General features: G+C 36.2%; 1 protein-coding gene and 1 long non-coding RNA gene across 9 annotated transcripts in view; one reads left to right on the top strand and one right to left on the bottom strand.

Annotated features, from left to right (window-relative positions):
- The window catches only part of LOC109503376, a 107,807-nt gene that overhangs the window by 78,911 nt on the left and 12,391 nt on the right, over window positions 1–16,505 (top strand). The window lies entirely within an intron of this gene.
- SAMSN1 (SAM domain, SH3 domain and nuclear localization signals 1) overlaps window positions 14,711–16,505 on the bottom strand; it is a 140,141-nt gene continuing 138,346 nt past the window's right edge. For all 4 annotated transcript variants that reach the window (XM_019839502.3, XM_019839503.3, XM_019839504.3 and 1 more), the window contains one exon: window positions 14,711–15,611. In XM_019839502.3, the coding sequence (XP_019695061.3) occupies window positions 15,409–15,611 (203 nt within the window). In that variant the 3' untranslated portion in view covers window positions 14,711–15,408. The remainder of the gene's footprint in view (window positions 15,612–16,505) is intronic.

Below are 16,505 nucleotides of genomic sequence, written 5' to 3'. Positions count from 1 at the left end.
TTATTCTCTATTAGCATCCTCATAGATTCTTATAGATTCTCATCAGGATTCTATATGGGCAAACATTATATTGCTGACAATTTCTATTTTGTTATTACTTTGGGTCAATGATGTCCAAACTAGCGATTCTACTTTTTTCCTACTTAGGGACCATATGTTATTGTATAGTGTATGTATGTATAACACAGATTTTAGAAGATTTGTATGGGTGAGAGAAGTGACTTGTTCTTGATAAGACATAACTTCAGTCAGCGAAATTATGTTAAATATTCAACTTTACCTGGTGCCCTGTGTTACTCCTATGGTGAAGCAGCATGCTATGAAGGAAAGATACCTGGAGTTAATTCCAGAAGATCTCCATGCAAATCTGAACTCTTCTCATTTGTGAATAGATGTTATCATGGATGAACCTTTATCCCTCTAGGCCTCCATCTCTTCTACACCATGATGGCATTGGAACAGACCCTCTCCAAGTCCCCTCCATGTCTGACATCTATGATTCCTTGAAGTCAAGAGTCCCTTCTTTTAAGGATATAGCCATTAGTATTCAAATATTAAGTATATAATTTGTAAAAGTCATTCTTTATGACACTCAAGTGACTAATATATAGGGACTCCTTTCTCCCAAGATGTCACCCCTACCTGTATTGTATTATTGCAGATATTTGAAATTTGGGGGAATTTGAAATAGAAGAAGGCTTTATTTGCACCATTTCCACATTCATGGATCCAGGGTTACAATAAGAATGGCTTCTTTTGGTTTGAGGAGTATTATAACCACTGAGACACTTGTGTCTGATAGATTCATTCAGCTTTTAATGTATGGCCCCCTTGTATTATTGTGTCATATATAAAACCTGACCTCCTAAACAGAAGATAAGTCCCTGAAGGTCTGGGAGTATGTTTAGGGGTTATAAATCTCCCTAACACCTACCATTTAACATTTAGCCCCACAACTAATCACTTATTATGTTATATGACATGATATTTTTGTGTATAAAAATGCTTATGGAAAAATTATATAGGCTAAAGATTTCCTTTTATCACTGAAATGAAAACAATTTTCCACAAAAATAAATGAAAATGGAATGTAGAAATGAATAATTTGGTCTACTGTGGGACATTGAAATTCACTCTGGGGTGATTAGTGGTTATTCAGTTTTTAACTGACAATAACTCACATAAGTCATATTGTATACAACTAAGTAGTTGGTACTTCAAAAATAGCTTACCTAGTATATGGTTATATAGTAAGTGTCTGTTTGGTTTCTGCCTCATTCCCCCCCAAAAATCTATATATTGAGGATCAGAATGTCTCAGTTTAGAAGGCAAATATCCTATCTCCCAACATTTAGTGGTGTCTCCCTTCTTTGAACTCTACAGCTATTACTTTGTCCTGTTGGCTTGGCACTATGATGCATCTCTTGTTACAGGATTCTGTTGCTATGATACTTTTTGCTATTTGTCATGCCTCCTCAGCTAGACTGCAAACATGTTGAGAGAAAACACCATGTATCCTATGATCATATATTCCAAAGTGTCCAACAGAGTTTTAATTATCTAAAAAATATTCAATTTGTATTTGCTGGAATTGTATAGATAGGGCAAGAGACACATTGTCCATTGCAAGTTCGCAATAAAATCAACAAACATTTATCTACTTATTGAACTTCCTAATTCATGAAACATCCTTACTGCATAAACAGCTATTTTTCTCTTATAGAATTCAACTTCTCTAAATTTTTGTCATTCTGTTTCTCTTATATCAAAAGGTATATTTAGGTCTTTTAGATATTACCACAGTTTAGTCTGGGATCTTTTGTGGGAATTGGGTATTTCAACATTTAAAATACCTTTAATTCATCTAAAATAACAATTTATTGGATAACTGAGTTTTTTATCAACATGCAGTACACATTAAAATTTGAGACAGCTTTCTAATTATTGAAAAAAGATAGTTGATTTTTATTAATAGAGATTTGTGTGCTATATGATTCTTGTTTCAGAAATGCACTAGTAAAGAATCCTTAAATTTACATACTTTGCCTACATTTTAAAGAGTTTTGGGGCTTTATTCAGAGGAAAACTATCCTAGACCTCTTAAAGCATAGTAAATAAAACATTTATAAAGGCAGTATAAAAGGTACACTCTAGGAAAATCTACATAAATCATAGTTCCCAGAGTCCTTTTTAAGATTCAGGATAAGAAAGTAATTTCTCTCATTTAACTCCCTTGGTGTGAATATGATACTTCAATATTTCATAAATATTTAATGATTTATTATTTCCTACAACTTATGAGTATTTGGACAATTGAAAGAATTATTTGAAATACACGTATATGTCTGGCTGTGTGGAAAAATGGGTGATTATAAATGCTTGACACTGTGTGTCTTTAAAAAAATTGGGGAAAAATAATTTCTAAATTTTAAAGAGGGCAGGAAGGATGTTTGGTAAGATTCTTTATTATATAAATTTGAAAGTGCCTGGGAGTGCGTCTTCATTCTTAATTTTTTTTTAATGTTCATTTATTTTTGAGAGAGAGAGAGAGAGCGAGCAGATGGTAAGTGGGGGAGGAGCAGAGAGACAGAGGGAGACACAGAATCTGAAGCAGGGTTCACGCTCTGAGCTGTCAGCACAGACCCCAATTCAGGGCTTGAACTCACCAACCATGAGATCATGACCTGAGCTGAAGTTGGACACTTAGCCAACTGAGCCACCCAGGCGCCCCTTCATTCTTAATTCTTAAAGTATTATTACCAAAGATAATATCACTAATACAAACAATGGACCTGACAGAGGTAAAACATTGCAGATATCATGCTAGGTGCCTTACTTGTTCAAGTTTGTTTAAGATACAACTCTGCAATGTAGGCACTAACGTTTCTTTTACACTGGAATAAACTAGAAGAACTTGAAACAAATAAGTGCTGAAACCAAGTCTTATTCCAAATCTCTCACATTCCAAAAATCTATGCTTTTAAATTGCATCATGTTCATTTCCTGTGTTGAGGAAAGTTATTTTTCTTTCATTATCTAAAATATAGGTAGTTCTTTGCATACTGTTTCTGGCACTGTCTCACACAGGAGCTTCCAATAACTGCCAGTCACATGGTGACAATTATGCTTGATTAAGCAGATCCAGTAAGTACTTGATCGACTTTTTCCCATAAATGCTGACATTCTGCAGCCAAAGGGAAAAGAACGCTTGCCATTATTCTAAGCACTCTGGCCATCTCCCCTTGTCCCTCCCAGTAACACCAAACCGAGTTTCCTAAGAGCAGTGTCACCAGATGCTTAGACTCAGCCCAGATTCCAAGGTTTCTATCAAATACTTACTTGGGTAATCTGAATTATTGAGGTCTGTGAGTCCTATAAGCTGACAGGTGACAATTTGTGAGATCTGAAAGGGATGTTTGACAAAGTGTCATTGTTGCTATTGATCATTCTATCCCTGATAATCCACTGCTATAAATTTTGAAGTCTTTACAATGTCTCAGAATCCTCTAAAATTACATAAGAAAGAGTGCTTTGGAAACTATAAAATCAAATAAAAAAGAAAGTGAATTATAAATTCATGTTATTATAAGAATGTAAAGAACTCCATGAGATAATACCATAGCTATTGACTAGCACATAGATTTATAGTCAACTGAGAAGATGACTTTAGTCATTGTTCTCAAAAGATGTTTCAAAATCGCTCAATGAGCTAAATACCGGTCTGGGTCCTATGCTCCTTGTCTCAGACTATTATACTATCAAACACAGAGTATTAGGGTAATAATAAGTGGCTTAAGACATTAAAGTTTAATTTTGTGTGGCACTCTAATATGGGTCAAACACCATAAAGAGCCTGAATGGTTGTCCTCCAAAAATGACCCGGGGGTTCAGGCTTTTCCTATAATGGGCTCTTTGGTTCAGAGTTCATTGTTTCCAGCTATACAAATAAAGGAGTGGGAAAGGTCAGGAAAGAATAAGGGAAACCTAGTGAGGTGAGAACATGAACCTCAAAGGAGAATTTAGGAGCTAGGTCCTAACTTTGGCCAGAACTTGTCACACAAACCCAACCGAGTGTAAGAGGGCTGATAGACACAGTTTAATGAAACGATAGCATTTTTTTTTTCCTGCTTCATAGGTTAGATAAGTTTGTATAAAGCAGAGAAAAGAGAAATCAAGCAAGCATGAAAAATTTTGATCCTGATAGAATTTTAATGGGTCCCCAACAATGCCTTTATAGTTAACATAGGCCTGTGCAAAAAAATATATGACCATAATGTGACTCTTAGGCAGGTTATTCTCATTTTCATAATCTATAATATGGCCCTTGGGACAATCCAAATGGGGACAATTGATAAGGAATATCTGAAACCAGGACTAGTTTTACGGACATGTAGCCTGTGGTGTTGCACAGGACTCTGTTCCCACAAAGGCTCCGTATTTTTTTAATGCTCTGCTACTACTGTCTTTTTAAATTTTTTTTTTCTTTTCAACTTTTTTTTTAAATTTATTTTTGGGACAGAGAGAAACAGAGCATGAACGGGCAAGGGGCAGAGAGAGAGGGAGACACAGCATCGGAAACAGGCTCCAGGCTCCGAGCCATCAGCCCAGAGCCTGACGCGGGGCTCGAACTCACGGACCGCGAGATCGTGACCTGGCTGAAGTCGGACGCTTAACGACTGTGCCACCCAGGCGCCCCTCTGCTACTATTGTCTTAAGAGTCTTAATAATTTTGAATATGGGGCTCTGCATTTTGATTTTGTGCTAGGCCATTATTCTAAGCTCTCGACATCCCCCATTATGTAGCTAGTCCCACCTGAAACTTATGCTTAAAATCTTTAAGATAAATAGTTAATGCTAATTAATGTTTAAAGAAGACAAGTTACAATAGCAAAGTGTATGTGCGTGCATATAAATATACGCCCACCCAGGAATGTATCTTTTTAAGAAAGAGTTTATTGGGAAGAATTTGTTTTAATTGATATTCATCGAGCATCATCCCATTGCTTATTGTTAGTTACTCATGTGAAGAGTTGGTTGATGTCTATAGCACAAGCATTTGTTTCAGATAAATGGATGTTTCAGTTGGATAAGTTTTAATTAAGCAACCTTTATTGTACAAGTAGTTGTTTTTGAAACCATGAGAAAACCACCGTAATTTGCTAATTCCGTTATCCAAAATCTGAAGGTGTTGCATCTTGTCTATAACCTTGAATACAGTTTTGTCTATAAATGTCTCAAATAAGGAATAAGAAACTTTTCCACTGTAATGTTAAATTCTTTTTCTACCAAGACACAACTTAACTCTTCTCAAGCTCATAGAATCATCTAAAGTGAATGATTTATCTTTAGATCCTGCTTCCACACCACTTGCTACGGTCACTACTTTAGCATTTCACATTTCATAGGAATTTACTTATTTACACATTTGCCAAAGGAGTAAACTGAACTCTTTAACTCCTTGAGAACAGGTGTTGTTGCTGTTCATCTTGCTATTTCCAGAGCCTAGCATAGTTTCCAGGCACCCAGAACATGTTCAATCAATATTTAATGAAGGAATGAAGGAATGAAGGACAAAATAAGTCATACAAAAACATTTTTGTTTCAGCAAAACATACATTTCCAAGTCTTAAAGAAGGTTCTACTCTTAATAAAGCCAAAACTAGTTTTTGTTTTGTTCTGTTTTACAAGAATGTTTTAAACTTGCATTATCCTTTAGCTCATAACAGCTGTATTCCAGGGGAGGATGAAAGAAAGCATACTCTTATTAAGTGAAATTTTAAAACATCTGAAGGGTAAGAATAGTATGTATTTAACTGTCATATTTATAAATTAGGTATTTTAATAAAAGAGCTTTTTTTCCTATTAAAAAATGAGTTGCTTGAATACACTCACCTAACACATGTAAAAGTAAGGAAGAACAATATACACAGGTTTCAGCAGATATATATGTTAATATTCCTTTGTATTAAATTGGTTGTTAATACTGTAATTTTTTCCCCATTGTCTACTAGTAATACCCATGTATAGGGGTTACTATCCTTCTCTTTAAGGCTGGGAATGGTTTATCCATGGTATTAGTTACTTGTGGCTGCTATAACAAGTTATCACAAACTTGGTGGCTTAAATTTATTTTCCCCTAGTTCTGGAAGTCAGAAGTCCCGAATCAGTTATCACTGCACCACAACTCAAAACATGTCTGGAGAGCTACACTTCCTCTAGAGGCTGCAGAAGAGAATCTGTTTCCTGACTGTTCCAGTTTCTGGTAGCTGCCAGAATCCCTTGGTTTATGGCCACATCACTCAATCATCAAAGCCAGCATCTTCAAATCTCTTTGCTCTGTCTTCACACTACATTTTCTTCCTTGTGTAAGAAATCTTTTTCTATTATAAGGATACTTGTAATTATATGTAGGGCCCACCAAGATAATCCAGCAGAATCTCTCTATATAAAGATCCTTAATTAATCACATCTGCAAAGACCCTTTACCCAAATAAGGTAATATTTACGAGGCTCTGTGCACTAGGATCTTCTGTCTTTGGGAATGGTTAATCAGCCTACTATACTTTTACCCTGCCCATTTTTGCATTACTGACTAAGAGGTGGAATTCTAGATGATGTATAATAGTATATTTTTCTCTATGCTCACTGACACAGGAATGAGGGTGCCATACAGTAAGTGAGTGCTGGAGAACTATAAACTAAATAGTTCTATAAAGGAAATGCTGCCTAAAGAAGCAGGCTTTGGCAAGTAGGGCTCAGAGAGGGAGCTCATAACTTCATGATAATACTTCACATAAATTAAAGTAATGTTAATTGTCTCTTCCAAAACAAGGCCATTAAGCAGTTTATTGCTCCTACCTTAAGAATTTATTTTGGTATTTCTTGTGGTCCTACCTTTCCAATGGTATTTTACTTTTTACCCAGTGGGGATATAAACACCTCCATGACAGTCCTTTCTGGTATATTTCATCTCTAAGGATAACAAGAGGAGGAAATAAATGACCAAATAGGTCCCGATAAGCTCTGCAGCAATCAAAAAACAAAAGTCTCCAGGAAGATATCAGTAGGTGGAGCTTCATTTTAAAATGCAGTTCCTAACAAATGGAAAGAATAAGTTTGTCTACATTGCCTAGTTGTGAACAGCTAAACTGTCAGTGACCTTGTGCCTGAACAGGGAAGAATTTTGTTTCATTTTTTCCACTGTGTGGAGGTAAGACATTTGAACCAGGAGAGAAGATGTTTTATTTTTTTGGCCCATTTTTATTCATCTCCTACTATGCGCCAGTTATTAGGTGTAAAGCCCTGGTTAATACAATTGCTTTCTTTGTCCCTCTGTCAGTGGTCTTCCATTTCATTTTCAAGTTTCTCAAAACTTTACAGTCTTATGCTTGGTCATCTACAACTGATCCAAGGTCACAAAAGGACAGCTTAGCTGGAAGGGAAAAAGAAGAAGAAGAAGAAGAAAAAAAAAACAAGAACGCTAAGAAGTTACATAAATGTCCTCTAGCACATTCCCTGTTCTGAGGGCTAATGTACTGTAGCAATTCATCAGTCATTCTAATAGTCTTTTAACTTCTGTCAGAAAGCCTACTAAATGCTAACATCTTAAATGTTTAATATTCTAAAACATATTTTCATTAATCATGCAAATTATCTGGGCATCCATATTTTACGATAACCTCTTTTGAGATTAAGAGTCCTGAGGCTTTGTGTATGAGAGACCCATGTTAGCAAATGATACTGTAGGTGAAATATAACTTAGAATTAAAGAATTTTAGCAGTGAAAAGTCACTAGTAAAATTCCAGTATCAATGTGCCATCTCATTTATAAAAAAACCAAAATGCTATTAATGTCAGATATTTTGATTAGGTAGCAAGCAGCTAAAATATGCATTTGCTTCATTCTATTTTATTACATAGTTGATGGATGAATATTAATGTTGGTAGATTGTATATTATCCCAATAGAAATGATCCTATGTTTCACAGCAAAATAGACTGTTATTAGGAAAGGATAGAACATGTGTTCCATGCATTTAGGTTGGTATGAACTGCACCATGAAAACCTTCATTTATATGCTGCCAATCCTATTCCAGTGATTCTTAGCTGCTTGGAAAAAGGAGAAATATGTGCATGGGCCTCATTAAACAGATTAATAAGAAATTGAAAGGGGTAAAGGGCATGAGTTTTGGTAGTGTTAGTGGAAATGCTTTACCTTAAAGCTATTTGTCAGTAGGGATGGAGGCTGGTAGTGAAACAGATAGAAATGACCTGAGACCATGTAAATGTAGTTATGCTGGAGTCATGGAGCAATGCTCATTAGACTCAAGAACATGACCTAAGTAATTGAAAGTCATGAGCAATGATAGATCAGTACACTAGTCCGGCTACCAAAAGGAAGCAGATGGCACAATCAAATTAGGATAATTCAAGGAAGGCTGATTTATAAATGGACTAATTGCAACAGTATAGGCACAGTGAAGGGTAAAGGAACCATTAAAGGCTGTGCAGGTAGTGAGCTAACAGCCACAGAACAGTTATTAAATCTAAGCCTTTAGAAGTAAGAGGAAAGGAACAATTACCAGAATCTGAAGGAAGGAGAATCATGTACAGAATGACACTTTTAGACTTTTCCTTAAGGGAGACAGGCAACATAAGGTGATCTCATGGGGTGAGCAAATACCCTGACCTCATTCCTCTCTCTCCCTCCAGTCTCTTGATGGGGCTTCCCATTCATTGAGCCCAACAGGAACCCGAGGGTACAGATCAAGGATGTTGTCCATACAGATGAGCCTCTCTAAAAGGATATCAGGGCCTCACATGTGGAGAGTGGATCTGAAGGGAGACACGCAGGGTCAGAAACATCTAATTTTGGTATGAATACAACCTCTTTGGTTTTGTGACCAAAATTCATAGTTACACTTTGAATGATTTTCTTATGTCTCCCCCCCTTTTTTTACCCATTTCTTAAATTTTCTTTTATGGTTATTTTCTTTCACAATATCTCCTGAGGCTGTTTTCATTAACAAAATTTCTAGTAGCAATGCTACTTACCCAGTACACACAAAGGAACAACCTTAGCCTCTGAGTAAATATATGTATGTATATATATATATATATATATATATATATATATATATATATAATAGCTAAATGCTATCCAGACAGTTTATTATTCTCTCTATATAGCTTTTTTTAGTATATCAGTGTGAATTTTTTTTTACATTTATTTATTTTTGAGAGACAGAGAGAGACAGCGTGAGCAGGGGAGGGGCAGAGAGAGAGGGAGACACAGAATCAGAAGTAGGCTCCAGGCTCCGAGCTGTCAGCACAGAGCCCGACACGGGGCTCGAACCCATGAACCGTGAGATTATGACCTAAGCCGAAGTTGGACGCTTAACCGACTGAGCCACCCAGGCGCCCATATCAGCGTGAATTTTAATGTCTGTAGTCTGTATTGCTAAAGCCATGGTGAAGTCTTCACTTTTCTACGTGGTTTGCCTTCTAATTATATTTCTCTGGTACAATATTTAACCATCATTTCCTCAATCATGGGTTCTAAGGTGCAATGAAAAAAAATCTAAAGGGAAATATATTTGTTACTTTTCAAAAAGATTTTTTTCTGGAGCATTTTCAATGATTGCTGCAGGAGTGAATGAGTAAAGGTTTCAAGAATGAATAGTTGCAGAAAACCAACTTACTTTTGTACAGAAGTCCATGCAGCAGCCCCCCAGGGTAGAAGTACTTTTGTATCTCCTTTTGTTGAGTTCTCTATTTTTTTATGAATATGCATATTGGGGGAAAAACTTCCATCTGCTCTCTTTTAGCTGATTATATCACATTTTGGAGCTGCACATCGTTATGGAGCTTCAGAGAAAGATGATCATTTACATTACATATGGATATAAAGTAGAGAAGGAGTTGATGAATTGCAAACAAGTATAATTTATATGGACAAAGTGTGCCAGAAGTGCTTTTCACCCCATTTTACTCTGCAAATGGAATGATTCCTGCCCATTCACTTGGCACGGTTCCCAAAAACTCAGAGAGGAAAACGATCCCGTTAGCCTTCTGCATCAGGATTCCACTCCTTCCCTAAGAGGAGACCGTGCTCTGCCCTCAGGCCCACCAGGGACCCCAGAAGGCCAAAGGAGATCTCTGAACACACTAATGTCACTTTTAAGATTTTTCCGTCATGGCTTCTTAATTTATAATCTACATCACGCAGACAACCTAATACTCAGACTGTTGGTAATTCAAATGTGAGAAGTTTGCATGATGAAGAAAGAAAGGGAGAATAATGAAAAGCTCATATTTTCCTCTGTGCTGTGATTTTTCCCATGGCAGATCATTTGCCTAAATGCCTGTAAGCTTTGTAAATATGTGAAAATCTACAGTTAAGGTGTCTTTCTAAGGGCTTCTGTGTGGGCTATTGCACAGTCAGCTGTGACTCCATACTGTAAAGACCTGGGCCCAAGATGCAGTAATAAAAGTAATAACCCCAAATCTTGTTTTATGTTATTTAATTAATTAATGTGGGCATTTAATTATATATTCAATCATTCAGTCCTCAAAAGTGATTATTCCTATTATGTGTCAAGAGTGAGGAGTCAAAGCTAAATACCATACAGCCTCTTCCTAAACTGTCATAACTCAACAAAGAAATATTCTGTCAGGACAAAACAGTCATTTATCTGTGAAGTTCTGGTGAATCAGCTGATTGTCATTGCTACTGGAAGACACAGTTGTCCTAGCCCTCATACAATCTGGGTCTGAAGAATTTCAATTAGTACGAGCCTAAGCCCGTCCTATGGTAGCGTATGCACCACTTTTATTTTATGTTCAGATATTAGTTTTTATGCATGCAGTGCATGCACCGTACTGAGTCTTTTGCACACATTATCTCATTTAATCAACACAGAAATATGAAATATTAGTATTATAGTATTTGTATTTCACAGAGGAGGGAAAAAGCAAGCTTGGAGGGTAAGTGATCCACCCAAAGTCACATAATCCTCAAACCAGGACCTCTGGGTCAACATTGGGTGTGATCAGATGAATTCAATGGTAAGATAGGAGGTAGCCTAAAGTAAGGGTTGCTTCCATCTTAGTTCTGTAGGCAGAAAACCTGGTCAAATTTAGAAACTGCTGTTCTTTTACCTATATTTAGTCCCTATTCATTTTTCTCTCAACCTTTACATAATTTTAGCATGACTTCCCACTTTAGGAAGGAGTTCTTGAAGTGTGCATGCTGATTAGTTACACAGTTTTCTTTGGTGGTGGGGGAATGGAAGCGCGCGCGTGTGTGTGTGTGTGTGTGTGTGTGTGGCGTGACAGAGTATCTCAAATTTCTTCATGTTATTTTTCTCAGAACTTAGGCCTGTAACGGAAGTTTCTCAACATGAAATGTCATCAATTTGGCCTCACACAGGAAGTTGCAAGGCGCTTGACTAACCTCAGTGAACTGGATGTTGTCTAAAACCTGATAATCTTTAGCTATCACTTTAGAAGTTTTAAAAGTTATTTTATTTCTTAACTCATTATCTTAGAAATGTAATTGATAAAAAAGAAAAGCTTCTGATAACAATTTCAGGGTTAAGGTATATTGGTACTTATATCAGGAAAAGAATCGGATGAGGGGGCAGAATTTAAATGATCTCATTGTTGTTCTTATTATCAAAAAATTATTATAAGGATTTTATCCACACTTAGAATAAAATTTCTCTAGCCATGCATACTTCACATCATACTTGAATTTGTAATTTCTGATTCCTGGGATCAGAATAATCTTTGCATCCCAGAACAGTTTTACAACATTTCTGTACTGAAGGACTCAACTTGTTCCAGTGAGAGACTATGGCAAGATTTTAATGCAGATTATCTGAGCCAAAGGGCCTTTATTGGCATAGTCTTGGGGAGCATATATGTCTTGGGGAGCAAATAAATGAACAAGACTGGGACTCTCTTGAAACCAGGTTTCAACCTAGAAGCAGTGTGATCATCTGGTAACCATTAAAATGTCAACTTTCTAACCATCTTCACATCCACTCTCGAAAGGCTCAGATTCTTGTCTATCTTCTAGTCAAGGGCAGTGGAAGGCCTAAGTCTCTCAACTGCCTCACAACCTTGGATGAACTATGTCTTGCCTTTTCACTCCTCTTTATCCAGCTTCCATAGTTGAGAGAAAACCTAAGGAAAATGAGCTTCAGGGATCCAGTCTGTGAAATGAAGGCAGCAGTACTCTCTTTAGTGTGGTGTATATGGCTACAGGTATCCTTTTCAGTGCTGTGCTATGTGATGGGGTCATCCTTCTGGTAACTTGAACCTCATGGAATCCAGTCTCTCTTCTTCTTCAATCTCCTCATGGCCTTTGCGGCATTTCTGCTCATAAGCTTTTCCATAAACCCTTGACTGGATGCCAGATATTCATTTTTAAATGATAGAAATCATGGCTGAGGACATTTCACCAGCAATTTCCACCATTTTACATTTAAGCGGTTCCTTAGATGGTTCCTAACCTACAATTTCTTGGTATCTTCATAAAGAAGCTGTACTCTCTGGAACTCCCTGAGGCAGCAGGTTGATGAAAATTTAAAAATTATGGTCAGTGGCTACGCAGTGTCCAAGGAGGTCCTAGAATAATCTATTTGGAGTGCTGACCATGGCCAGGAGTGGGGCCATGATGCAAGAAGCATGTTAGAGGGTTGAAACTGAAACACTATTTCCTGCTGTGGAGAGGGAAGAATAGAAGTAGGCATGTGATTTACTCCTGACCTGGGCGCTGCATATAGGATTAAATCTCATGGATCTGGAAAAATACACTAGAGATTAACAGTGTAATATTGTCTCCCAGCATTTGAAATAACATTTTGTGTTTCCTGATTTTTCCTAAAGTATTGTGTTTTACATATTTAAGAAACTTTTAGATCACTTTGGCAGGCATTTACCTATAGACTAAGTACATTGATTTAAACATAAATATAGAATTGTTATATGGGAATAATTCCATTCAATGCACTTCAGCAAACATTTCCTAAGTTCCCATTCTGTACCCAGTATTGTACCAGGCACCAGGGATCTCTTTCACAAAAAGATCACAGTGTTGTGGAAGGGCAAGTGCCTTTCAAATAGATAAAGTATAATATGTTAAGTGCCATAACCAACAGAGATACAAGTTGCTATGGAAACACAGAGAAGTACACCGAAGGAAATCATGGAACACTTCACAGAATAAGTGACTTTTGTGATGTGTCTTAAGAGGAAAAACAGAGGGAGTCTCCTAGACGTAGAAATTCATAGTAGCCACTCCAGGAAAATAAATAGCATAAGAAAAGTCACAAAAGAAATAGTGAATTTGTAGAATTGCAACTAGATTGTTATGGCTGCAGAGCGTAGAATGAGAGAAAGGAGAGGAAGGATACAACTCATAGGTTAGGTAAAAAAATGGTTGTGAAGAATCTTATGTATCTTGGAAGAAAGTTTAAATATTATACTACAGATAGTGAGGAGCTAAAAAAAAATTTCAAGCTGGAAGTACATGATTTGATATACAGGTTAGATCTTTCTGGAAGCTTTTGGGAAGATGGATTAAAAGGTAGGGCACAGGTAGAACAGGGGTGAGTTGGAAAGCCATTGCACTATTTAATATATGAGATAATGATATTCCAAAGCAATACAGTAGCCATGGGAATGGATAGAAAGCCATGAATGGCAGAGCACATCTAGAGGTCAGACTTGATTACATATTGAATCTGTATGAGAAATGTATGAGTGAGATGAAGTGAGAAATGATTTTCTGTTTTGGGTAACTGGGTATTGGTGCCATTAAAGAGAGAGCTTTGTTTGGAATAAAAAAGGAGAGGCAAATTTGTAGAGAAAATCAAAGATTTAGGTATGTTGAGTTGAAGCTTCTAGAGTGTTAAGGGCTGAACTGGACCCCTCTCCCCACAAAGTTCATATGTTGAAGCTCTCAACCCCAGTGTATGGTACCAGTGTATGGTATTTATAGATGGAGTTTTGAGGAGATAATTAGTTTAAATAAGGCTGTAAGGGTGGGGCCTTCATGATTGGACCAGTGCCCTTCTAAGAAAAAACACCAGAAAGCTTACTGTTTCTGATGTGTGAGGACACATTGAGAAGGTAGCTATCTGTAAGCCAGGAAGAGCTCTCATTAAAGTCCACCCATGCTGCAGCCCCATCTTGGACTTTTGGCCTCCAGAACTGTAAGAAATTAAATTTCTATTGTTTAAGCCACCCAATCTGTGGTATTCTGTTACACAGCCTGAGCTGACTAAGACATAGAAGTATTCAGGAAGTTGGATGACACAGATCTATCAGGAGGAGACAGATTGAAGTGTTGATTGGTTTGGAAATTTTATATATATATATAAAATATATATAATAAAATATATATATTAAAATTATATAACAATATATATATTGTTTCCATAAGTAAACAATGTATTTGTTTATTATTAAAGAGATATTTACACTCAGATATTCAAGCTTGGCTATCCTAGAAGATAAAGTTTGCCCTTTTTTTTGCTCACTTGCAGTTTTGTGGGATTCATATATATATATATATATATATATATATATATATATGGAGAGAGAGAGAGAGAGAGAGAGAGAGAGACTGACTATAAAACCTTGTATGGCAAGAGATATTTTGTCTAGAAGTCAAAACATTAAAAAATACCTTAAGCACCACTCGTGTGGAAAAGAGTAAATGCACGTAGTTCTTTTTATTATTAAAATTAGGCTATTTCAAAATTTAAAATATTTATAATTAAAAATGAAACATCTGTACAATTATTAAAATTAGTTTTACTAAATAAGAATTGACAACATCTTGTTAACTCTTCTTTTATAGCAGATAACAGTGAAGAAATCAACAAAAAATAATTACTAAAACTCCACTCTGGATCAAGAGAAAATGTCTCCAGTATCAACTCACACTTTCCTATTAAGTATAAAAATGAGTGTAACTGCTGCTTGGACAATTGGTTATACAGATACTCTCTCCATTACTATTTGTTCAATAACATACATAAGTTCAAAACTGGCAGGGATGAAAAAATGAGTTTTCCCTGCGGAATGTTTCATGTTGCACTTAGAAAATAAAGATGAATAAATCTTATCTCACACACACCAAAGACTTACACCATACCTCTTCTCATACAGGCAAATGAAATATTAACATGTAGCATTCAAAATAATAAATATACATACTATTTACAATAATTGGGAATGTTGGAGACATGAACTTTTGTGTAAAATCATTCTGATTAAAATTTTTTAACTTCACGTTGTGTTCGCAAATACTTCTCTTTCTCTCCTATTTGATCTTTTAGCTCAAATAGAATTAAAGTGGAATGTGTCTGTAGATATAAAGTTGAGAATGTGTATTCAGTCACTTGGCTCTGTGATAGTAATCTTCTGTACCATGTCAGAGAGATTTTCAGACTCCACATCTTCTTTGCCATTATCTGAATTTTCTGATGAGATATAACAACCAGAGTCCCTTGGGCAGTCCTCTAACTGTGACTTATTTAAGGAGATGTCTGGGCTTAAGGATAGGGGCACAGATTCATTTTCTTGCTCTTGAATAGCTGTAAATGGAAAAGAGGGCAGTAGTTAGGAGAAGCCAAGACAAGTTTTATCATGCACTCATTCATCTTTGAGCCATTTTAACTGTACCAACCTTGACTTCATTACATTTGAAACTTCCATAAGTAAACAATGTATTTGTTTGTTATTAAAGAGATATTTACACTCAGATATTCAAGCCTGGCTATCCTAGAAGATAAAGTTTGCCCTCTTTTTTGCTCACTTGCAGTTTTGTGGGATTCATGTGAACTGCTTGCATAAGCGAAGATCAATATGGACTCTCATTTTACATTAATGATAAGTTGCCAGAGAAAGCAGATTGTATCCACAGTTTGACTGATGCCTTGTCCAAATACTCCTTAAAGTAACATTAGAAAAAGTCTTTTGTAGTTTAACTGTACAATACACCTCAATGGTGATCTTTGTGAACGATTCTAGAATCATGATAATGTAGATTAATGAAAAAAAAATCTCTGTGGGCAACAATGTACAGTTAGACTTCAATTACTTGGAATTTAACTAATAAAACTTAAAGCACTCAGATTTTCCTATGTTTGCATTCAACAGAAAAATCAGCATAAGAACCAGGTTGCTTTTAGATCGTAAAACACCACCATTTTCATTGGATCTGAGTTGTTTGGTTTGTCTTCTACATCTCTGTAGTTCTGGATAACAATTATTTATATTCAGATTGGTGACTCTGTTATCACAGCAGATTTCTAGATTCCACAGACAGTTTCTTTGAAAAAAAAATTGATATTAGAGATGTAACAAAATATATATTTACTTTTTTGTAATATTTTTCATGTTTATAAATTTTGAGAGAGAGAGAGAGAGAGAGAGAGAGAGAGAGAGAGAGAGAGAATCTCAAGCAGGCTCCAAACTATCAGTGCAGA

Source organism: Felis catus, chromosome C2, assembly GCF_018350175.1.
Source record: "Felis catus isolate Fca126 chromosome C2, F.catus_Fca126_mat1.0, whole genome shotgun sequence".
Lineage (NCBI taxonomy): Eukaryota > Metazoa > Chordata > Mammalia > Carnivora > Felidae > Felis > Felis catus.
Note: the sequence above shows the minus strand (reverse complement) of the source record. Positions and strands in the feature narration are given on the sequence as shown.